The sequence below is a fragment of the Megalobrama amblycephala genome, linkage group LG2 (genome assembly GCF_018812025.1).
Source record: "Megalobrama amblycephala isolate DHTTF-2021 linkage group LG2, ASM1881202v1, whole genome shotgun sequence".
Classification (NCBI taxonomy): domain Eukaryota; kingdom Metazoa; phylum Chordata; class Actinopteri; order Cypriniformes; family Xenocyprididae; genus Megalobrama; species Megalobrama amblycephala.
Window position 1 is genome coordinate 52,086,009 of NC_063045.1, and position 27,000 is coordinate 52,113,008.

General features: G+C 35.9%; 1 protein-coding gene across 2 annotated transcripts in view; it reads right to left on the reverse strand.

The window, feature by feature from the left end:
• uvrag (UV radiation resistance associated gene) overlaps positions 1–27,000 on the reverse strand; it is a 131,226-nt gene that overhangs the window by 79,103 nt on the left and 25,123 nt on the right. For both annotated transcript variants that reach the window (XM_048180779.1, XM_048180780.1), the window contains 3 exons: positions 20,517–20,622; positions 9,716–9,842; positions 2,006–2,090 (listed from right to left, as the gene is read on the reverse strand). In XM_048180779.1, the coding sequence (XP_048036736.1) occupies positions 2,006–2,090; positions 9,716–9,842; positions 20,517–20,622 (318 nt within the window). The remainder of the gene's footprint in view (positions 1–2,005; positions 2,091–9,715; positions 9,843–20,516; positions 20,623–27,000) is intronic.

Here is a 27,000-nt window from a genome sequence, read left to right on the forward strand (position 1 = left end):
AAACTGTGAACATAACTTAATCTGTCTTTACTGGAAGTGGGTCTCCAATGTGCCAAAAAAGCACAAGATGCGAATCAACGGCCAGAGACATCTGTCTGAATGTGTATGGCTGTAGTGGTGGTACTTCAATAGGGATGAATTAAAATTATATTTTATAATAAATATTAATATAGCGTTGTTATTTCACTCAGTTCAGTTCAATAACTGTTTAAAGTTCAATTATGAAATGCGTTCAGTTCGATGTTGATTCAATTCAATTGATTAAGCTATAAAGCAGCTCTGCAGAAAACAGTGGCATCATCATTCAGCTCAATTCAGATCAAGTGTTGTTTTCATCCAATAGTGCCAGTGCCAGTGCCGTCAAATCAACAACATTACTGAATATACACTTATACTGAATAAGTGGCGACAATGGAAAAGAACCCAAACTCCATTAGGTGACAGAAATGGAGAAGAAAAACCTTGGGAGAAACCAGGCTCAGACGAATCTCCTCTTGCCAAATGAACAAACATGGTGTGATTTAGTGTTGTCAAGATACAGGAATTTCCAACTTCGGTACAGTTCCTTAAAAATATATCGATATTCGATACCATTTTCGCTACCACAGGGAAAACTGCCATATATTGCCATTCAGATAATATGTTATTATCTCATCATTTTTTGATAATTGGGTAATTTTGTTGCAATAGCTTACAGAACAGGGAGGCTTTATTTGAACTGTTGAACTAAATTTACAAAAAAAGATAGGTAAACCGTAATAAAATGAGAACAAATAAACAAATTGCAAACGATAAATACAACAGAATAGAGAAAAATTAAATAAACATGGCTTTAAGTTTTTCAGGTGGGTCTAACAGTAGTATTCAGATAAGAAATACAACAGAAATGAAAGTAATCAAATGTAAAATAACACTGAATAGTCTTCATTGTTAAAATGTTATTTCACATTAACGCTTACAATTAAAGTTACAAAAGTTATTCAGTGAAGAGCAGCGAGTGATTTTCTCTTTGTCTTTTGTTCTTTGATTAACATGACAGACTTTAACATGACTCGGATACAATATACTGTTACACAACACACGTTTTCTCTAAACTATTTACATTCCAAACTTACTGTATTTAACTGAATACTCGGTAAGAGAATTTTTTATGTATTTGACAGTTTAAGTGCAATAAGCCACAAAAAAGAAGTCAATTTGGTACTCGCAAGCTATTTGAGAGGTGGCTTTATGAGAGCGTGGTGCACACTTTTGATGTGAGCGCAAAACCTGCGGGAATGAGTAAAATTCTGTGCAATACAAGGACAGGAGAGGAGGCAAGTGTGTCAATTTGCCGTCATAGAGAAGAGAGCAAAAACATGCAGCTGGTATTGGAGTATCGATGAGTATTGGAACCGTTTCAGTATCAATAAATATTGAAATATCTATATTTTTGACAATACACTACTGTGATTTATGAATATATAAATAATATTGGATTGAATGATTTAACTGGATTATATATTTTTATGATCCCATTTCCCCTCTACTGAATGTTGCAATCTATTAAAAAAAAGAGGCAAAACACAAAAATAACAGCAATGTTTACGGCAGCATTACCCGAGACCTGGCAACTGTGCTTCAAACAAGAGGCTGATGAACACCACCAGACATACAAATGCATTATTTCAGAGGTCAGCCCACTGTGTGTGACCCTTTGGGTCATGTCAAACCCATTAGAGTTGGCACAACCTAATCTGCTTATTGTCACACAATGCAATTTGAGTGGGTGGGAAAACATAAATATATCCAGCATGCCCTCAGTCTGCTTGAGTTGACCGTATAATCTCCCAAAGCGCTCGAGAAAAAAAAAAAAAAAAAAAGGGCAGAATGAAGGAGCGCACCGTTCTGCGGCCCATCACGGTAATGTCTGACAGATGTGAGACCACTGGACTCGAGGGTAGAGAACGAGGGATGAAAAAGAGAAAAGAGGGGGACGGATAATTGCAGGTTGACAATCACTCACCTTTTGGCAGTGCATTCCTTCTGCAACTCCGTCAAAGACTTGCGCTCAGACTCCAGACCCTGGTGCTTGGTAGATGACGCCTCCTCTGAGGAGAGAACACAGACAGGTGGAGAGAATAAAAGAGAGAGAAAAGACGGGAATGAGCTGAATGAACAGGTAGTCTCATGTGTGTTTGTACAGGTGGGTAGGAGTGTCTCATTTTGATAGCAGTCTATTAAATTGTGCTGTCATAAAACAGAGTCTTTCATCATTATAAAAACATTTCCTCTACAGGCAACATAAAACTAATTGAGATTCAAAAAATGCTTGTAGGGTTTTTTTTTTTTTTTACATAAATATAACTGCTCAGAATTATAATAAAAAGACGAGACCATATAATCAAAAACACTCCCAACATGAAATTTGGATAACGATTCCCGGGAAGCAGGATAAGACACGCTTAGATTACAAAAAGACAGGCTATAATGATGAAATCCTGAAATGTTCATGATCTGAAATACTTGGTGAAACTTCTTGTGTTGTGATTGAACTTGAGCACATTTATGGGTGTTTCTTCAACGATGAGCACTTTGACCCTGTGAACTTTTATTAAAATATTAAAATTTAAAAAGATTAAATTGAAATATTCTGTTTACAAGTATTATTTACCTTGATATTTCCATGCCATCTCAATCATGGTACACTAATCAAGCATACTAAATTTTGTTAAAACATTATTGGGAGCAAAATTGTTGGCTGTGGTGGAAATAATTCCATAATTGAGTGTAAAAATCGGTAGAAATTATTTTCACAAATTTTGAAATAGTTTATATTTACATTTAAAAATTTGTATTTTTTATAAATTGTTCATATTTTAAGACTGAATGCTTGGGTCTGGTATAAGGTTAAAACAAAAATAAAATAAAACTAAAATAATGTGATCATATAATGAAAATAAGAATCTGTTAGTTCTAATAAAAATTAACCTTCTGGCATATAGAAGTGCCCGAAGTTCAACACACCCTGAAAAAGGACGTCCAAACAAAAATAATGCATATTAAAGCCCCTAAATTACAAATGTACAAAATAATATTGTCTCTAACTGCTGCTCAGTGCAGAAATCCAGTATGTTTGTATACATTCAAGGGAAATAGAACAGTAAATCTCCATCTGATTTGCTGGAAAGCGATACACACTGCCCAGATTAACTGGATATAAGGGTTTTGCTGATGGTGTTCAAAAGACATTTTCCAACCCAGCCTGCATGGCCACACCACCCCCATGTCATCAAAGCATCAGCTAGGAGCGTGTGTGCGAGTATGAGTTGCTGTGGAATGCATGCGTCAGCCCCACTTCTACGCAATATTGCTGTGGTCCATTTTTTCAGACACAATATTATCCACAGAAGAGGGAAAATAGAGAATGAGACAAAGTAAGAGAGATCAATAAGTGAGAAATGGAGAGAGGAGAAGATTTTGAATTCTCTCTAAAAATGGATCAAATTAAAGAGGATAGGCAGGGGTGTGGTGTGCCTCTGGTGCCTATAAGACCAAATCATACACAGTAAATACATACATACACTGTATATAAATATACATATACAGGAGCATTCAAAAGTTTGGGGTCAGAAAGATTAATGCTTTTCAACAAGGACACATTAAATGGATAAAAGAAAAGTGTCCATAAAGGCACGATGACCTGCATGAAGATTTTAAAAAAAAAAAAAAAAAACACACTTTTTTTTGTTTTTGTTCCACAGGAGAAAGTCACAGGGGTTCGGAATGTCATAAGGGAGACTAAACCATGACAATTTTCATTTTTGGGTGAACTATTCCTTTAAAGAGTTGATTCTTGTCTGTTCTTTTCCACTTCACTTACATAAAATGAGAAGATGAGGGAAGATGAGAGTGGAAAGAGAGAAAATCAAAGCAGACCGTCTGGTTAAAAAAAGGCAAACTCCTTTGTTCTGACCCGCACTTGTAAAAACAGAGAGTGTCTGCTTTATAATATGCCTCACATTCTCTTCTCTTTTACAGCTCTGTGGGATCTCTCTGTCCTAAAGCAATGCTTGGCGGGACATCCTGGGCCCTGGTGCTGTCTTTCTGAAGACATGGGAGGTGTGAACCAGGGAAATTGGAAGAGAGATCATTGTCGCTGGAGCAAAGCGGTCCCATATGCAAAGCCTTGAACCTCTCATTAGGATGAGACGGCAGGAAAAAGAACAAGAGAGCTAGAGGCAGAGAAAAAGACTGAAAGGTCTAAATGCTTTTGTTCTCTACTTGTTCTCTTTAATCGATCCCCTATGACACACTCTGCTTTAGTAATATCGCCTCTCTCGGCCATCAGAGTTGTCAGCACCAGGTTAAGGCCTCCTCTTCGCCGCCCACACCTTTCCTAAAGACTACTGGCAGGAAGTCATCTGCGTTTGCTTGGGAGAAACAACAGCAGAGGTTAAAGGGATAGATCGCCCAGTAATATAAATTCTGTCAACATTTATTCACCCTCATTCCTGCTGTGGAACATGAAAAGAAGAGATTTTGAAGTAAGTTTCAGTTGCTTTTATCTCTACAATGAAGTTAATGGGGACCAAAACAACACTGGACCACATACATTCTGTTTCAATCCAATTTTGTAAAATTAACTTTTGTGAAAAAAACATTTGTGAATAAAGCAAAGTTTCCATTCCATGTGTTCAATAAAACAAAATCGTCCAGGGAAATTGGTGCAAAATATGTGTAAGACATAAAAGACATAAAAAATGAAAGTTGCTGCAATCTTTTTTTGAACATCATAAATTACAGACGAAATGCGATAAACACAGTCACGTTATCTTGGGTTCAGAGATGGATGTCTGGTGTTTAGGAACGCAATCATGTGAGACAGTTCTGGGAGGTTATTTTACTACTACTGTAAAACAAATTAACAAAACAAAAGTTTGTATTATATTTATATATATATATAAATATACTGTATATACACATACACACACATATATTTATAAACTTTTGTATTAGATTTGATTAATTATATATTATATTATATATTTACACACACACACACACACACACATACATATATACATATATGAACAATATCACACGAGTATCCGGGCAATAGGGCTGTATATCATCATGGCTGTGATTCGCCCGTCGGTAGGAAATGCCCGTTTTATGTACCCAAAATCACTAGAAAAAAAAATAAATAAAAAAAAAAAATATATATATATATATATATATATATATATATATATATATATATATATATATATATATATATATATATATATATATATATATACACACAGTGCTCAGCATAAATGAGTAAACCCCCTTTGAAAAATAAAATCTCAAACAATTTTTTATATAACAAGTTTTATATAACATCTGTTTAACTTATAACATGAAAGTAAGGTTAATAATATAACTTAGAGAAAAACATTTTCAGTTTTACTCAAATTAGGGTGATGCAAAAATGAGAACACCCCATTGAAAGTCTCTGGAGCAAAGCTAAATTATAGACTACAAATGTCTAATTTAACAAGAATTCAACCACAGGTGAGTGGTTATACTGCTCAATACTGAAAGAGAAGATGCTATCATCACTCTGTGCCCTTGGTCATCGTGCACTTTTCCAACATGACAATGATCCTAAACACACATCTAAGGCCACTGTTGGATTTCTGAAGAAGAAGAGGGTGAAAGTGATTCAGTGGCTCCTGATCTGAACCCAATCGAACACCTATGGGGAGTTCTGAAGAGACAAGTTGAGCATCACTCTCCATCCAGCATTCAGTCTCTAAAAGAGGTCATTCTTGAAGAATGGAAAAGGATAGATGTTGCAAAATGTCGCCAACTTGTTCATTCCATGCCTAGAAGACTTGGTGCTGTCATTAAAAATCATGGAGGCCATACAAAGTACTAGATGTAGTAGTTTTTGTTGTGAGGTGTACTCATTTTTGCATCACCCTAATTTGAGTAAAACGGAAAACTGTGTAAACTAAGTTATATTATTAACCTTACTTTCATGTTATAAGTTAAACAGATGTCATATTAAACTTAGTCTTGTCAATATTTTGGAAACTGTTTTTGTGTTCATTGAGATATTGTTTAAAATGTTACTTTTCAAAGGGGGTGTACTCATTTACGCTGAGCACTGTACATACACACACACACACATTATATCGTGTGTGTGTGGATGGAAATATAGTGATTGACTTTCATTGTAAGGAAAAGACAAACTGAACAGTGTAAAAAAAAAAAAAAAACACTGACACAATATTCATCTTTTATGTTCCACAGACACAGTTAATCTTGGTAATGAAAATTAAAAATGAAATTATTCATTGACAAAGCTTTTTTTTTTTATCCTGCCAATGATATAACTGCCTATAACTGCCATGAAAGCTAAACCACAGGAAACTTGGTGAAGCCAGCAGGTGTTTCATGTTTTAATGACCAAAAGGACTATTAAAAGTGTGTCCCTTCACTCTGAACCACTTTTTTTCTTCAGCACTTTACATTTTCCTCTTCATTTGTGGAGTGCCTCCGCATTTGACGTTTACAGGCCCACGGTCCAGAGCGCAACTACCGATCATAACAACGTCAAATCGCTTTTATGAGCATAATTTACAACATGTGCACGGACGTGATGAGAAATTAGAGCGAGGGAAACGGTGACAGGAGGCTTGACCCTGCAAAGCTTTATTCTTTGCTTCAATGGAAACGAGGAAGCGCTCAGTGACCAGAACCGGCGGGGGAGCGCGAGAGCGCATGACTGCAGCTTTGTACATTAAACAGAGATGAGACGTGGTTACACTTAAGTCATTTTGTGCAATTTCTGGCAATCTCCCTTTGTAAGTGGGATAAACTACGGTAGTTTTGGAAGGAGGCTTTCATGCCGTTTCATGGAGTGCTGGCCCGGTTAGTATCACAGCAAATAAGCGGTGACTGACAATAGCTTAAAGGACCATTAGTGTTTAAATGAAATTTGGGTGTGGGAGATTTGTTAGTGGGAATGGGAAAGGCAGGCATTAACTGAGAGGGACATGACGGGAAAGAAAAAAAGTTGGAATCTCTAGCTTGTTATTCTCATATCTCTCCCAGAAGAGAGCGCTTTTCTCTCTTTTCTTCACTACCTTTTAAACATCTTTTACTGAAGAGATGTTCAGAAAGAAATCTAAAACATTATACATTATTACATTATCTGTTAACAATAAATAGAAAAAAACTCACCCCCCCCCCCCCCCATACATACAGTACATAAGATATCAACTAATTTCAAAAACAAGTCAAGTAGCATAGTTTGAAAAAACATACAATATTTAATTTTTAATGCAACATTAAGGTCATCCAATCTTTGTAAGCTATTCTTTTAGATGACCAAAACGGTGCATTAAATATTAATATTAATATTAATATATATATATAATATAATATAATATAATATATATATATATATATATATATATATATATATATATATATATATATATATATATATATATATATATATATATATATATATATAAACACTGGGTAACAAGCAGGATTTTTTTTTTTCTCCATTTTTTTGCATTGAATTATTAAAAGTAATTTTCAGTAATTGAAATAAAGCTAAAATAACATATAACATTAAATTTAATATTAGATGAAAAACTTAAACTTAATAAAATGAAAATTACCAACTAACTGAAATATGTAAGTTTTAGCTGAAGTACTAAAATTACTACGACTAAAACTGAAATGAATAATAAATTAAAGTTAACTATAAATATTTTAAAAATAAAATGGTAAAAGCAAAAACTGAGAATAATAAATAATGATAAAAAACACTGGGTAACAAGCAGGTTTTTTTTTCTTCTTTAATTTATAATTTATTTATTTATTTTTATTTTTTTGCATTGAATTGTCCACCAATTTTCTTACAACTTTCTCTTGTGTAATATGTAAGAAAGAAAGAAAGAAAGAAAGAAAGAAAGAAAGAAAGAAGACCAATAAATCAATGAATGAATGAAACAGGAGGTCAAGCGGTGTGCTATCCTCCTTTCCTCTTACTCCAGTTCAAATAATTTTATTCTTCAGCTTTTAAAAAGTCTTCTCTTGTGCATGAATGTGAATGGGCCGCTCCCTTCGGCTCCAGTCAGGACAGGCCCCTGTTGGCAAAGGCTGTTGGGTAGACGTCATCCATCTAGAACAGACCTTTCCCTGAACCCCAAATCCGTTGTTTGTTTCTACACACTAGGAGGTCATGAACACAATGCATTATGGGATGGCAAGTGCCAGGCCACTCAATCACTACGGTTGTGCAAGCGTGCGTATATGTATTCTTTATGAACCCACAGTACGCAGCCCAACCCTCTAGCCAAACACCAGCCACCACATCAATCAAACTCACCTCTTCGCACCTCCCGCCCATGCACAACATTTGGCAAATAAAAAGAGCAGGATTCAGAAATCAAACATGAATGGCAGGGGGCTGTGACGAATGGGGCGGTGAGGAACTTAAGCTTTGGATAAACTCTGAATGTTCAATGTCTGCCTGCACAGCCTGGATCTTTGATGGAAGCAGTGTAGAGTAACATATGAGAATAATGAGACCACTAAATCACAACAAACAGGGGTGGTGGTGGTCTTGACGGGCCAAAATTCCAGAAGTACCCTTTTCCTACAAGAGGATTTGACTGAATTTTAAGGACAGAATGACTAACAAACTGCTCGAATCAAGCATGTATATCATGGCAATGAAAAAAAAAATCATCCAAATCAGTAACGACAAGCAATGTACAAAAATGTACGTAATTTGATTAGGCAGTATAACACAAATTAAAATCGAAAGAGAAATCCCAATAGTTCCGAAATGGAATTTCCAACTTTCTTCTTAAAGAAGTGCAAAGGAATGCCAACTTTAAGTTGGATTCCAAACATGGAGACTCACAACTCTGATTCCACAAAGATGCAAGGCATATGATGTCATCTGAATGTGGCAAAAAAAAAAAAAAAACAGAGCGAACTACATGATTAATGGTAAACAATCCCATTTAGGCAAATCATTGAGTCCAAATTCCTACATAACATGATTACAAGACTATAAAATCAGTTTTGGAAACGTTTGCCGAGACAGGTGTGTAAAACATGGCAAAAGATCGGTTGTTATTCACTTAAATGCAAAACAAATGCTAGCAATGCTATTTGAGATTTTATAAATCAGATGTTTTTTGGTCGGAAGGCGCAGATATCAAGTAACAATTGAATGCATCACTACACATCAAATATGTTCTTATTGGCTGCAATTTTGTTGCTTCCTGCAACTTTTCCACTTCAAGTGAGGAGGAGAAAATGACTTGACACTCTTTGCATGAAGGCTGGTTAGACGCAAAACAACTGCCTTGCTAAATTCAAGGCACGGAAATATATTTACATGAGAATGTGGAGCTGCCGTTTTAGATCTGGAAATACATTTTAGCAGATGGAACTCTATACGGTCCCCCAAAGTACTGGAGCACGCATGAAGTTACATCAGTGAAAAACAAGATGAAGAGTTTCACAACACATTCAGTCTGACACACAGTTTTGGAAGAGAATGTTGCCTGATTGCAGATGTGTGGGGATGTGATCCACTGGTGTGTAACAGTATAGAGGAAGAAAGAATATATTTGAATACATATGGTGATGTTTTTCTGACCAAAGTGGGACAGATCTCTCATCAGTTGAATAGTTTGCTGAATTTGGTTACCTTTCTTTACAAGCTGTGTGCTCTCTTTCTGCATCAAGTCCATTTCTCTCGTCAGCGCCTTCCTCTGTCTTTCCAACTCGCTCCTCAGAATCCCAATATGTAGCTGCATACACTCCCTCTCTTTCTTCTGCGGAAAGAGACAAAAATTAAATATAAAAACTTAATCTTTTCCATTTTTCCCTATTCCATACCCAAACAAACTTCATTGGGTAGCTCAGTTATTAAGAAAAGGATATTTAACAACTGATCAGGAATTTTAATGGCCCGATCTGTAGGTAAATCTCCTAACTTCATCCGCCGGTGTTTCCATTAACTGATGTTATGCAACTAAAGCGTAATTTTTTCCTCTCGCAATAAGTCATTCCAAAAATCATGTCAACGGATGTTAGTGGGTTTAAGTATATCACAGCTGCTGCGTTAGCCATTATTTTTAATCGAAGGAGACTTACATTTACATTTACATTTACATTTATGCATTTGGCAGACGCTTTTATCCAAAGCGACTTACATTGCATTATACTATACATTTTGTATCTGAGTATGTGCAATCCCTGGGATCGAACCCATGACCTTGGCATTGCTAGTGCCACGCTCTAACCACTGAGCTACAGGAAAGCTGTAGCTCAGACTTATGCGACTTATGTAGACTTATGCGTGTTATCCAAGCATTAATGGCAAGGAAAGCCCCTTATAGTTGGAGCGGCCACATATGAGGTGTTTCTGGTTTCTCCTATCTGCTTCCAGGTCTTGACAAATTGTTGCATTTCTTTGTTGTTTAAAATCCAGTATTCCCATAATTCTTTTGTCTTTTATGAGTTTAATAAAGAACTCTCGTCTTCTTGTCCAAACATACCGTGCCATGTTTAAAGAATGATCGACTTTTATATGTGACAGGTGACCTGTACATGCGAAAAAACTGTTTTTATTGCAGTTTTTCGAAATATTCCTTTTTCAAATTGCCTGAAAATCCATCTCATGAATAATCTCAGGAATAAGTTTTTTGAGATATGGGAGTTTTTGCAAAATTGATGTGTTATCTTCAATTTGCGCAATTTGAAGGGTAATGGAAGCACGGCTAGTGATAACCAACGGACGAGACAAAATGGGACAAAAAAAATTCAAAGTACATAATTCAACAGTTTTTGCTATAGTACCCAAATTTGTACTGAGAACTGCAAAATTTTTGTGATATTGGTACCAACTACTGAAATTTTGCTACAATGACAATCGTAGCGTATTCTAATATAAATTAACAGAAATTTTCATATATATACACTACCATTCAAAAGTTTGGGGTCAGTATGTTTTTTTTTTTTTTATAAAGAAATTAATGCTTTTATTTAGCAAGGATGCATTAAATTGACCAATAGTGAGAGTAAAGACATTTGTAATGTTATCAAAGATTTCTATTTCAAATAAATGCTGATCTTTTGAACTTTCAATTCATCAAAGTATCCTGAAAAAAAAAATCAGTTTAAAACATTAAAACATAATAATTATATTTCACAATAAGAGAAACATAAGAGACTTCTTGCAAAAAAATATTTTGCACTGCCCTGTAAAACACTTTGGAAAGCCAGAGCAAGCCAGAGACATTCACATTAATGTAATAAAACAGCAAGAGATGATTTTTTAAGCAGATTACAGCAGACATCAGTGCCAGATCTTCCCTCAGCTTCTCCAGCACCCAGCACAGATGAGTCCACAGCAGATCTATCTAATCTACATCTACAGTCCTGCGGCTTTCAGGACTGTTAGCGAGCCAAGCTCACTAATGAGGAACAGTGATCTGACGAGGGTGAAAGTGGGATAGAGAGTAGATAGGAGAAGATAGAGTGCAAAGGAGAACAGATAACAGCCAGGGAAAGTTCACTATGTCTTTAAAGTGATTGGTGGTGGTGATCCCTATCATAAGCAGAGCTGCTGAGTTTAATACAGAGCAGGACGGAGCAGCGTCGCTAAATGTTTGATCCTCATGGCCTCCAGCATCCATCGGAGACATATTCAGAATAAACCAAGCATCATATATGCAGTTACGAAACTTACAGAATGGACATAGATGTGATGTCTCTATATACAGAGCCATAAGACAAATTGGAAAAATTGGGAAATTGAGTAGAAGTCATAGCAATGAAATCTCTTGGATCTACTTTAGGTAACATCTAAGGATCTTGTATTCTTGCACTTGGCAGCTGAGGAAGTGTCAATAAAAGAGATACAGAAGACAGCACCTTAACCTTCAGATAGCTTAAGCCCTTATACGGCGAGAAAAGACCAAGAGCTCGCGTGTTTACTATCAACGCCACTGGCACGACAAACACACGACTTTTCACGCATAGCTAAACACTTCAAAAACGCACACACGCACACTACAAGATTTTTCCAGAAAAAAAAAATAGGGATACATAGATTAATAATGATACTGAAAAAGTGAATAATTATTTTCACATTATGGTTGATATTAAAATTTTATACTACTTTATGTACACTAATAATATTAATAATAATATATTAATAATAATAGTTTAAAATGCTGCAAGCGAATTTAGCCATCACAACATTATAATTGAAACTATGAACAACAAATTTTAAACAAAATAAAAAATAAAAAAAAATCTGAAATTTAAGATTACATTTAATATGTAATAAATTAATACGTTTTTAAAAGATAACTTTAACTGACATTACATGACAGCAAAGGTCATCTAAATGTAAAAAAAAAAAAAAAAGATCTGAAGATGCTCAATTAAATATCAAATAATGGTCAAAATATCCAATATCAACTGTTAATAAAAACTATAAATAAAAATATAAAAAATAAATGTAAAAAAAAAAATATATATATATATATATATATATATATATATATATATATATATATATATATATATATATATATATATATATATATATATATATATACATACACACACACATACATACATACATACATATATACATATATATATATATACAGTACAGTCCAAAAGTTTGGAACCACTAAGATTTTTAATGTTTTTTAAAAGAAGTTTCGTCTGCTCACCAAGGCTACATTTATTTAATTAAAAATACAGTAAAAAACAGTAATATTGTGAAATATTATTACAATTTAAAATAACTGTGTACTATTTAAATATATTTGACAAGGTAATTTATTCCTGTGATGCAAAGCTGAATTTTCAGCATCGTTACTCCAGTCTTCAGTGTCACATGATCCTTCAGAAATCATTCTAATATGCTGATTTGCTGCTCAATAAACATTTATGATTATTTTCAATGTTGAAAACAGTTGTATACTTTTTTTTTCAGGACTCCTTGATGAATAGAAAGTTCAAAAGAACAGCATTTATCTGAAATACAAAGCTTCTGTAGCATTATACACTACCGTTCAAAAGTTTGGGGTCAGTAAGAATTTTTATTTTTATTTTTTTGAAAAGAAATTAAAGAAATGAATACTTTTATTCAGCAAGGATGCATTAAATCAATCAAAAGTGGCAGTAAAGACATTTATAATGTTACAAAAGATTAGATTTCAGATAAACACTGTTCTTTTGAACTTTCTATTCATCAAATAATCCTGAAAAAAAAATATTGTACACAAATATTTTGTACAATTGTACACATTAAATGTTTCTTGAGCAGCAAATCAGCATATTAGAATGATTTCTGAAGGATCATGTGACACTGAAGACTGGAGTAATGATGCTGAAAATTCAGCTTTGCCATCACAGGAATAAATTACTTTGTGAAATATATTCAAATAGAAAACAGTTATTTTAAATTGTAATAATATTTCACAATATTACTGTTTTTTTACTGTATTTTTTATTAAATAAATGTAGCCTTGGTGAGCAGACGAAACTTCTTTTAAAAACATTAAAAATCTTAGTGGTTCCAAACTTTTGGACTGTACTGTATATATATATATATATAATATAACATAAATATAAAAACGAATGTCAGCTGAAAAATAAAAATAATATGTAGTTAAGTAAACAAGTATGTAAATTAGTAAATTAAGTAATAAATAATTAATTACTTGCTTATTTAAGTAAACAAACAAGTAAATTAGCATGTAAATAAGTAAATTAATAAGTAATAAATTATAAATAAATAGATAGATAAATAAATGAGCAAATAAGTAAAATGAGCAAAAAAATAAATGCTAGCTCTTCTAAAAAAAAAACATCTGATTGAACAATAGTCTGTCAAATCAAATACAAGAGTCCAGTTTATTTGTACGCTATAGCATATAAGTAAATGAGTAAATAAGTATGAGTGAATTAAGTAATAAATAATAAATTACTTGTTTATTATTTATTTACTTATTTAGTTAAGTAAACAAACAAGTAAATAAGTAAATTAATAAGTAATAAATAATCAATAAATGAGCAAATAAGTAAAATGAGCAAATAAATAATTGCTAGCTCTTCTAAAAAACATTTGATTGAACAATAGTCTGTCAAATCAACTACAAAAGTCCAAAGTTTAGTTATACGCTAGCCTATAGATTAGCTTGAATGCAAAACACACATGGACTAAAAGCCACAAACCTTTAAGGCATGTACCTCACATCCTCTCACACACTAAGAATCACAGTCTGCTTTAACTGCCAGTAATAAGAAAGTACTGAATAATTCAATTAGAGTAGAAATAACCGGTACAGTGCAGCGAGCGTGCATGTGCTGATTGATTGCTTGAAGTGCCCTAATAGGCTCAAAACTGACCTGAGGCCAGGGAGAAGTGACAACATGGCTGTTTCAGAGGCGAACGCTCTGATCTGTAATCAGGTTCACATAACCTCAAGCCTGAAGGAAAACTCAAAACAGATTTTTGCTCATTAAGCACAGTAACTGATACACTTTGCAGGAATTTCAGACCCTCGCTGACCTTTGGTGCAGTCCAGGTAGCGCTCCTGTGATCGAGGGAGAGTGTCAGCTATTAGTGTAAATGTATCCTGAAATTTGACGTGTGGAGAACTCCAGAAATTTGCCAATTCGTTGTTGGAGAGGAAGAAACTTCAAAGTCATTCACAGAGACTTGACAAGCTGCCTAAGAAAGACGTGTGATAATATTCCCAACATATGTAGGCTTCAGAAGGCTTTTAGAGCCTTTGGATGAGTATTGTGGTGGATATTGTAACACAAATTAACTTTAAATTATTGCATGTCGTATTGTGTTTGCTCTGTTTGTATAATATACGCTCCTCAATGTTTTGGCAACTTCTTTTCATGTCATGACCATTTCTGGCTGATTTGGTTGAGCAAGAGTGAAAGAAAAAAAAAAAGTGAGGTGACTCATGTTCAAAAAAAAAAAAAAACCTGGAACCAAAAAAGGCTCAAATGGTAAACAAAGTTTGAAAACAAACTCCAAAGAAAATGACAGACCTCCAGGACACTGAGACAGCAGAGATCAATAGAAGGTCCTGTGGACATCTCACCCTCTGAGAAAACAGCATTTCAACAGGTGGAGGGGCCGTCGCCATTTAAACACCAAGCACTTAAACATCAAAGACAGCAGGAGTGTGTGTGTGGTAGGGCATCTCAAGTGATGGAGTATTTATGACTCACAAGTGTGTGAGAGGGCAAATGTGAGTGAAGGAATCTCTCATTTTCACTCTTTCTATGATGTGCTACATTTCTATTTTAAAAACATAATTTAGTTTAATTTAAAGGGGTCATGACATGGATTTTTTTATTATTTTAATATGTCCCTTGAGGTTCACTTATAATGTTAAAAAGTTTAAACAACTTAAAGGGGCAGCTCCTTTAAGGCTTGTCAGTAAACGGCCACTGTTATGATTGGCTAATGTAATTGAATAGGAAACTCTATCAACGGCCACTTGCTATTGGGCGTAACTAAGTGTTTTGAAAATATTATCCACATAAAACAGTCAGTTACAGACAAAGTATTATGAAATCATTTACGTTATGAAATCAGTTTGTGATGTAGCTGCTGTCAGATCCAATACAGCTGACTGCTTCATCTGGCAACAAAAGTTTCTTTGCGAATTCTCCATTACACTGTGCCTTGTTGACAAAACAAAATGTGATCTGAGACACCTCTAAAATAAACCATTAAAGGACAAGTTCACTTCAGAATTAAAATTTCCTAATAATTTACTCACCCCCATTTTTGTCCATATAGTGGACTTCAAAGGCTACCAATGGGTTGAAGGTCCAAACTGCAGTTTCAATGCAGCTTCAAAGGGCTCTAAATGTAGGCGGAAGTACTGCGGTACTCATTTTCTCCTCCAACTTCAAAATCATCCCACATCATTGTTTTACCCTTTTTTGTAAAGGCTGTTTGACTTAGTCTTTGCATGTTCACTTTGTAAACACTTGCTAGGTACTTACAACTACGTCAGGCGTGACCTTTGCAACATGATTACGTAATGCATGGCGTATCGCAGAGCTAGTGCAAGACGAGTATTTTTGGTAAAAAAAAAAAAAATCTGATTTTTTTTATTTATTTTTTTAGAAAATGACCGTTTTGCTAGATTAGACCCTTAAAGGTGCCCTAGATTATGTTTTTAAAAGATGTAATATAAGTCTACGGTGTCCCCTGAATGTGTCTGTGAAGTTTCAGCTCAAAATACCCCATAGACGTTTTTTTATTAATTTTTTTAACTGCCTATTTTGGGGCATCATTATAAACGCGCCGATTTTATGTTGCGGCCCCTTTAAATCCTGTGCTCTCCGCCCACAGAGCTCGCGCTTGCCTTGAACAGTGCCTTAACAAAGTTTACACAGCTAATATAACCCTCAAAATGGATCTTTACAAAGTGTTCGTCATGCATGCGGCATGCATGCGTCGGATTATGTGAGTATTGTATACTGTTATATTGTTTACTTCTGATTTTGAATGAGTTTGATAGTGCTCCGTGGCTAACGGGTAATGCTACACTGTTGGAGAGATTTATAAAGAATGAAGTTGTGTTTATGCATTATACAGACTGCAAGTGTTTAAAAATGAAAATAGCGACGGCTCTCTTGTCTCCGTGAATACAGTAATAACCGATGGTAACTTTAACCACATTTAACAGTACATTAGCAACATGCTAACGAAACATTTAGAAAGACAATTTACAAATATCACTAAAAATATCATGTTATCATGGATCATGTCAGTTATTATTGCTCCATCTGCCATTTTTCGCTATTGTTCTTGCTTGCTTACCTAGTCTGATGATTTGGTTGTGCACATCCAGACGTTAATACTGGCTGCCCTTGTCTAATGCCTTTTATAATGTAGGAAACGTGGGCTGGCATATGCAAATATTGGGGGCGTACACCCCGACTGTTACGTAACAGTCGGTGTTATGTTGAGATTCGCCTGTTCTTCGGAGGTCTTTTAAACAAATGAGATTTATATAAGAAGGAGGAAACAATGGAGTTTGAGACTCACTGTATGTCATTTCCATGTACTGAACTCTTGTTATTTAACTATGCCAAGATAAATTCAATTTTTCATTTGAGGGAACCTTTAATCCTCAGCTGGGATCGTGTAGAGCAGTAGTTCCCAACCTGTGGGGGCCGCAGTGATCCTCCAGGTGAGCCGCGAGATAAATTAAAATTAATTTAAATATATTACTATAATTCTTTAATTTAATTATTAATACGTTACATTTAATACATTAAATTAAAGTAATAAAAAAATACATTTAAAACAAGGTACCACCTCTCTCGTACGTATTCTGTGATTGTTTCGGTTCAGCCCAGGTCATTTCTCATCGTGCTGCTGTGAAATACAGACTGAACGGTGGCTGAAAACGCAAACTCTCTCAGTTGGAAAAAGAACACCTGTGTCGCTAAAAAGGTTTTGATGGATGACGATAGTAATGAAGGTAAAGACGACATACAGCAGTCGTTCATAAGGCATGCGCGAGTCCGCAATTATTGATAAGCAAACAAACCATGCATGTGCGCTCTCAACTCACTGATCGCTATAACATCGTATTTCTGCATGAACACAGTGCAATATATTCGTGTAGTTGTCCAAATCAATGTACTGTGAGTGTTTTATAACGGATGCTCGCCGAACAAGCGTGTTTTGGATCAGTGCTGTTATATGTGTTATATGTCAATAATTTTGAATGGATCCGCATAGTTTTTGGTATCTCCCTGTAGTCTTGTTTGGTATGGCAGGTTGACTTGTGCTTATTTAAGTTACTGTATTACTGAGCAAAGTAAGTACTTTTAAGTTGTAAAGAATGTCTGCAAAGTATGTTTGCAAAAATAACTAAAGGTTTAAATCTATCTTGAGTTTCTTCTTTAAAGAACTAATAACGTGGGGTTGAAAAGTAATAACACTAAAAATACAATTTTTTTTGTGAATTATAAAAACGGGGGGCGGGGTGGGCCGTGCCATGTTGATTCAAAGAGGAGGTGGGCCTTGGCGTAAAAAAGGTTGGGAACCACTGGTGTAGAGCCATTTGAAGCTGCATTGAAACTGCAATTTGAACCTTCAACCTGTTGGTAGCCATTGAATTCCCCTATATGGAATGTTTTCCTCAAAAACAATGTATTCTTTTTGACTGAAGAAAGAAAGACATAAACATCTTGGATGACATGGAGGTTAACAAATGATCAGGAAATTTTAATTCTGAAGTGAACTAATCCTTTAACTCGTTTCCGACACTGGGATCCTTCTGAAGTCTGTACAGAGACAGAAATTATCTGTTTAAACTGGACATGCCAGATCAAACAATCTTTCACTCTTCCATATGTCTTGTCGACAGACTCAAGTGTGTGGAGTATGTCAGAAACTAAATGCGCATCTGTGTACTGCATCCAGTGTAGTCAGCGTCAGTGATTATGGGTACTATTTGCTTTTGACCTGACGCAATATTCACATCCAGTGTAAGCAAATGTCAGCCGTTAAGCGACTGAATGCCAGACAATTCATCGATGTCTTGCTCTGGAAGCAGGCATATGCAACTTGATTAAATAAATGCTTTGTTTATAATGAGGGGGATGTTTTAAACAAAAAATAAATAATCTTTTCAAACTTTTGAATCAAATCCCACTCCTTCCTCATCCCTTCTTTCCTTTCTGCAGTCTAATGCCCCATGAATCAAGCAAAAAGCTTAACAATACAATAATTAAAAAAAATATATATATAAATTATATATATATATGAATGTAACTGATTGGTACCCGAAGCCTAAATCCTGATTCTGAAATGCGTCACTTTTGAACACAGTATTCGGCTAAACAATGAACAAATAAAACAAATAAAGCACCACAACTTTGGATCTGAGTTCTGAAGAGTTCGAGAGAAGGAGAAAAAAAATGTGTATGTGTGTAATTGTGTTTATTCTGAGTGGAAGTGTCTGGGCATTTATAGCCAACCGGGAGAGGACAGACTTTTGAAGTTTTCATTAACTATAAGCAAGACTTTAAAACCTTCGTTTTCGCAGCTGCTGAATGGCACCTCCAAAAATGCTAAATATGTTTTCCTTTTACTTTTCATTCTACTGCAGGATACAGTGAGTGTGGAAACACAAACAGAGGATTTTCTGCTAACAAGGGCTGGAGATACATAGAGAAGGGATAAAGCAGTGGGATTCGGGATCTCTAAATCCATCAAAACACAGGATACAAGAGCCGCCCGAGGACTTAATGACATATTTATGAGGATCTGTGTAACACAAGATACACAACGCTGAGGCCATTTGTGTTGAGTGACTGGGTACCCTGACTTCCTGTCTGAAAGTGAGGGTATTAGCTCCAGCATACTGAACTCTCATTCTCACCTGTAAAAATAACACTGCAACTGCTTGAAATAACCAGCAAATAATAAAGCATTAGAAGTTGAAAGGATTTTATCTGTTAAAAAAAAAAAAATATATATATATATATAGATTGTATATATATATATATATATATATATATATATATATATATATATATATATATATATATATATTATTGTATAAATATATATATTGAGAATTTATGAGAAAGTAAATATTCTATCTATCTATCTATCTATCTATCTATCTATCTATCTATCTATCTAATTAAGAATTCTAGAATATGTCCAGTTCTTATTTATTTAAATGTTGTTTATTATTCATTCCAGCTGTCATGGACTTCATACTGACACCTATCTTTGTGGATGAATGAAGCTTTTTGCTCATTTAGGGTTGCCAATACACATCAGAGTTGTTTGTCTTTTGTTTATTCCTTTTCATTCATCTATATTTTTTTCTGTCTCATATTACATGGAATTAAAAAAAAATATTCTTGGACTTATTAAAAATGAGGGTTCAGGGTATAATAAAAAAAAAAAAAACTTGGGCTAACACTTTACAAAAAGGTCTCATTTGTTAACATTAATTAATGCAGTAACTAACATAAACTAACAATGAATGAGCAATATATTTTTACAGCATTTATTAAATGCTTGTCTGTTACACATAGCTTATCAAAAGCTGGTTTATACTGCCATCTCTCATGAAAGAGTAATTCTGTGAGCCTGGAAAGACAATATCCCCACTACAGAGTGAAGTATTGAATTTTAAATTGAGTTTGACAATCTGCTATAAAATTCTGTCAAGCATACAGCAACTGTAAATTTAGCCTTTTATACTTGCAGAGGTGCTTTACAGAGTCTTACCATCAGTACTATGTACCAGGTGCAAAGAAAAAGAAAACCAAACAGGCCAGATAGGATTTATGAAGTTAGAGAACATAGAAAGTATACAGAATATAAAAATAATCCTCAATGAATAAGAGCACACAAGCAGACCTAGACAACCCAAGAAATCCCACTGGTTTGATTTGTTGGGTCTCACCTTTTCTGTGCAGGACGCTGTTGTCCTCAGTTTTTCCTCAATTTCCTTTCCAATCTTCTGAACCGTCACCTGAGTCTGCTTAATGGCTCTCTGGGCCGTGTGAAGCCTGTAGAGGAAACACGCACAGGATGCATCACTGTTAGGTTTGAGAATGTGAAGAAGAAGCGATTCCAAGTAGTGGAACCGAATGATTTCATGACATTAATGCACACAGAACTTTGTAATTAAATACTCGGACCGAGTTTCCTACAGCACAGATAAAAAGACGATGTTTTTCCAGAGCTGTGAACCTAATAAATATACTACAAAGTCAAAAAAGAGTTGCTCTCAACAACAAACATATAACTTGACCAGCATACTTCAAATCACAAACAAATGATTTTTATTGATCAAGCAACAGCAAATCAACTAGTTTTTACTATGGCAATGTGTAGTTAGTTAAATATACTGTTATTTTTGAAGAATGTTCATGGTGCTCTCTCTCTTATACAATAAAAGTATATTAAGCTGCTATAATCAAGAAAATAATTTAGGTTTGGAACAACATCACAGTGAGAATTTTCATTTGTAGGACAAATAATATTCATTTAATTTGAAAAGTTTTTTGTATAGTAAAACCACACAGTCAGTGATCGGATCTTGACTCAAATAGATGGAATTAGGTCAATCAAATGAAGGATGACAGAAGACACATGTAAACACCCACTCTCAGATGTAATGGAAACAGAATTGCCACATGCAAAGGGGAGATGATCTCACACAGTGACCGTTTTCAGACTTATATTTGCGGTAATTAGAGAACACATAAACTGAAACCTTATGACAGGACCGCTAAACTGAAGGGAGGTCAGGAGTTGTTTTTGTATTGTTTGTTTATTTCCCAAAGGCAATGGGCTTGTTAAGATAAACTTTCATAAATAAAAGGATTGTTAAGAGATTAATAACACCGCAGATGGGTCTCCTCATTGTGCCTGTTTTTGTTTGCACCATGGTTCTCATTTGGTGCCTAATTTTCTGACTCATCTGGTTTTACAACCACACCAAATGGTTTCAATACCCATTGTTTAATTGCAGTGGCATGGTGAAATGTTTAATTAGCACCTGAAGGAACCATTCTGTCAAACTGAATTCAAGAATTAGTGCATCCAAGGATTTAAATACAGTCCCAAAAAATCCTTCCATTGCACTAAAAATGCTCGCGTCGTAAAACGCCCCACAATAAACCGTGACAACCAGGAAGTTCTTGATGGAAGTTCTAAAGCGTGAAACATAAATTAGTGATGACATGCAACAGATGTCTGGAAAATTAAACTGTTATTTAATTACTTTACAACATAAACATACACCAGACTGATAGTGAACATTATAAATCCAGATACCATTTATAATTTACAGCTGACATGTTAAAGAGATATGTAACAAAGTATTTATCAAAATGTAGGCCTACTTTAAATAGCATTAAAATATTAATCTCAGAAAGTTATCATTTCTACTGTTGTTCATAAATACCAGTAGTGAAGTTGTACAAGCGACAGTTGTGGCCTAATGGTTAGAATCAGACTGGTAACCCGAAGGTTGTGGGTTCGATTCTCAATACTGGCAGGAAATGACTGAGGTGCCCTTGAGCAAGGCACCTAACACCCAATCGCTCCCCGGGCGCCACAGCTAAAATGGCTGGCCACTTCTCCAGGTGTGTGTGTGTGTGTGTGAAGAACATTTTAATAATCTAAACAACCTTTTTCCACTATGAAGAACCTTTTGTGGAATAGAAAGGTTCCATGGATGGTAAAAGTTCTTCACTGAACCATCAATGCCAATAAAGAACCTTTATTTTTAGTGTATGGGTTACCATACTTGGCCTTCACATGTCACTTTCACTTTCAATAAGGACACTGTCATGTTGCTGGAAACAAAGTCATCAGTGTCCCAATGTTTAGTGAGCCAGTGTTCTTAGCAGAGCCTGAATTTGTGTACACGATATACTGATTCACAACCTATAGTAAGCTGACTGAGACACACACAGCAACAATCTGTGAACTACAGGAGCCATTAATCAGGGCTTGATTGTGGTCATATGAGCTTTCGGTACCACTAAGTCTCATGGGAAAGAGAATGTGAGAAAAAAGAAAAATTCTTGAGGCATGTTAGAAACCAAAAAAAATTCATAAACATGATCATCACGCAGTAAAATGGATGTACACAAAAGCTTACACTTCTTTCTTTCATTTTTACACTGCTTTTACATCATAGCATAGCTGCTGTTCTCTAATTGGCTGAGACAAAGGTTTTAACATCTATATTTGAAGATCAAGCTGCCTTTTTCTGTTCTCGTTAGCATATTCCCACTTGGGAGATTTTCATGAACGGCAGCTGGTTTGCTCGACCACAAAACCTTTCAGCGACGGCATACAATTTACTTTGTTTCACACTCTCCTCACTCGCTCAACTTCCATTAATGGTTCTTTCTCTCTCTTTTTGAATAGTAGGATTAGCACATTCTCACTGGAATCCCTCAAGGACGATCAGAAGTGCACATGGCCGGGGTTAAAAACAAACTAGACACAAGGCAGATGCTAATTAACACACAAACTACAGCTGTTGTGTGGTAAAAATCTAGAAGAACATGCATTCATGAATGCAACAGCCTCAGATTTCAGTAAAGGAGTCAAGGTTAGCCTGTTATACCCCTGCGGGGAGATGTCATAACTACCTGATATCAAAATGGTGCCATGGATGGCCGTCTTTTTATCGGAAATGAAGAATGAAGATACACGTTATTGTATCTTCCTACCCTTTGAACTACTGGACATTAGGCAATTCACCAGACAACATTTTTCCAGTTTTTGATTACTCAGATTAATCAGTTTTGCTGGACATTCTAGTCAGAACGGCCACAGTGCTGTTCAAATGTGCGGTCAAACGCAAATGGGGGAAGCGCATCACTGTGCTGGTTAATCTCGGTGAGTGCAGCTCCCGAACCCTGCTGGATCCCCTTCAGTTTGCATGCAAAGAAAACAGGTCTGTGGATGATGCAGTCAACATGGGACTGCATTATATCCTGCAACATCTCAACAGACCTGGGTCTTACGCAAGGATCTTATTTGTGGACTTCAGTTTAGTCTTCAATGCCATTATGCCTTATCTTCACACAGCCAATCCGACCCACCTCTCCATCCCCACCCCAATCTGTCAGTAGAACACCTGTTTTTTGAGAGGTAGACAGCAGCTAGTGAGGAAACTCACATCCAGGACCCTCACTGCTCTTCTCCCAGTACATGAATGACTGCACCTCTGTCAAGCTCCTGAAGTTTACAGATGACACCACAGTCATCGGCCTCATCCAGGATGGTGATGAGTCTGCATTCAGACAAGAAGTTGAGCAACTAACTGCCTTAAGCCTAACATGCTCAAAAAAGTGGAGATGATTGTGGACTTCAAAAAGGAACACCCTAGCACTCCCCCAACTCACCAGCACTGTGGAAGCAGTGGAGTCATCCAGGTTCCTGGGTACCACCATCTCTCAGGATCTGAAGTGGGACAATCACATTGACTCCACTGTGAAAAAGGCACATCAGAGGTTGTACTTCCTTCACCAGCTGAGGAAGTTCAACCTGTTCTACTGAGTCGTCCTGTGTTCATCTATAACTGTCTGGTTTGGTTCAACTACCAAATCAGAAATCAGGAGACTACAACGGACAGTCCGGACTGTTGAGAGGATTACTGGTAAAATCATCACAGACTCCACTCACCCCAGCCTCCCACTATTTGAACTGTATCCATCCGGACGGCGCTTCAGATCACTAGGCACTAGAACACCTAGGCACAGAAACGGCTTCTTCCCACAGGCCATTTCCCTCTTGAACAGTTAAATGCCTCCCACTCCACTGCTTAGAGCAATATCTTTGTAAACTCAGTTAATGTTTATTCATTTTATTCAATCAATGTAATTACAATTATTCTTGTTGTTGTATTTGTATGCGTGCACTGGAAGCTTCAGTACCAAGAAAGAATCCTTGTGTGTGCAAGCACACTTGGCAATAAAGCTCTTTCTGATACTGATTCTGATATTTGGCTTTCAACATTGACAGTCAATCAAAATTAGTTGTGTATTCTAACACTACCATTCAAAAGTTGGGGGTCAGATATGAACACTTTGTTCAGCAAGGATGCATTAAATTGATCAAGTGACAGTTAATGTATCTATTTAAGCAGCACAACTGTTTTCTTGACTACCAAATCAGCATATCAGAATGATTTATGAAGGATCATGTGACACTGAAGACTGGAGTAATGGCTGCTGAAAATGTATCTTTACCATCTCAGAAAAAAATAAAATTTTATAATATAATAACAGCTATTTTAAATTGTAATCATTTTTCAAAAGATGTTTTTACTATATTTTTGATCAAATAAAAGTCAAAAACATTTAAAAACTTACCAAACCAACACTTTTTAACGCTAGTGTGCATTGCTGACATTTAATTACTTTACAGTGGATGTTTTATCAGATGTTTTTGACTCTCACAGCTCAGGACAGTCACTATTGATGGGTTTCTTAGTTTTCAATGTTTTCTCCAAATACTATGGACTTCCTTGTTTTTAACAGATTTTGGCATTTTGAGAAATCCTGGGAAAACTGAGCATACCACATTGAGCGTAACGGGTGGAAATTTTCCTCCCACATGCCGACAGAAACCTTGCATTGTATCTTCCCATCTGCGGGCCTTTTTGAGTCCTTCAGAGGGGGCTATGAGTCCTTTGTGACACTGCTTTACATTTTTTCTACCACCCCTTTCTTCCCAAAATTTTTACACTGATGACTTCATTACCACACACATCATTCGTTAGCAATCATCAAATTGCAGCGATCCAATTAGAGGTCCAAGAAAGAACTGAGAGATGGCCAGCTATTGATCCAGACCATCAAGATTCTCCTATGACTAGCATTAGAGAATTCAAGCAGTTTGCTGACAAAACGTTAAGAGCCAATATCAGCATATTGAAACAATGCAGACTAATACTCCCCGAGCAATTCATCTAGGTTACGTTTCGGGCCTCCTGTGACCACACTTGTCCAAAACCAGAGCTTTGAACAACACTAAAATACTCTACATCTGCTAAGAAGTACAGCTGACCTGCTGTACTTCTTAGCTCATACAAAAGTCATCTTTTTTTTCACAAACCCCTGTAAAACTGAATGAAGTTTCAGGAAAGTAAGGATTTATGATTGTCTACACACAACTGTGGTGATAATTGCTGGTGGTTGCCCACCAAAACTATATAATGCACAGCTACCATTTCTATAAATCCACATTTTCTTCAATATATACCTCTTTTTCTGAAGCTAGAGATTGGAAAACTACACCCCTCTCGATCATATTTGGGGCCTCTCCTTTCCTCGTCTCGCACTTTACCAGCAGCACTCTGCATGAGCTGACTAGGGCATAAATCACTGGGCCTTTAAAATCTACCCTGTAACAAGTTCACACAGCGACAGGAAAAATATTATTTTTTTTTTTTATCAGCCGTGTCTCTCTCTTGTTATATGCAGGGTGATATGGCATGTCGATAAGTCAAGTCAAAGCTGATTTGACAGCTTTATCATCACCGTGATTGAGATGGAGAAATCTGATAGGCCACTTCCCCCAGGTGAGTGGCAGTTATCGCCCGATCGGATTTCACGCATGTCTGCACTCTTATCAGACTTCAACCCGTCTGCCCATCAACACCTATCTCCCTCAGCCAATCAGAGAAGGGCACAGGAGGCTGCCCAGCAACCAGCAAGGTAGCTCAGACATCAAACACATGCTAGAATACAAACACTTCAAACACAACAACTTTCTTTTCTGGCGAATCACCTTGTAAAAACTAGGGGAATGATTTCCAAGATTGACACCTGAGGGGTGCAGTGACCCAAGTAATAGATTACTAGTTGTGTTTGCTAAGTCAAGCATCACTTTTACTACTTTTAACACTTAAGCCGCACACACACTTAACGATTGTAAGGCCGATTATGAATGTAAATTGATACTTATGACTGATCGTGCTCAAACGCGTCCAGTCAGAGCCAGTTGCGTTCAGTCTGCGATTACAGTCGGTGTTCAAATTCCATGTGTGAGTATATAAATCGGCTCCAGTCAAAGGAAACAATCGGTATGTGCGTTCAGTTCAATGTTTCAGCTAATCGTTAGGTGTGTCCCCAGCTTTAGAGTTAGGGAATCAACTCAAATCAATCAAACATTTAATCACTTATTCAAGAAAGGTGTGCTATTACTTTTCTATGCAATCAAACTAAGGATTTTTAGCCTAGCTAGCAATCAAATAAAAACACCCTATATACTGCAAACTACCACTCAGAAACACAATAGCAACCAGCCAAGCACATAGCCACACCCTGGCAACCATCTAAAACACCCTAGCAACACACCTAGCAAGCTAGAACACCTTGGCAACTGCACAGCAACGTTCCCAAACATAAAGAGCA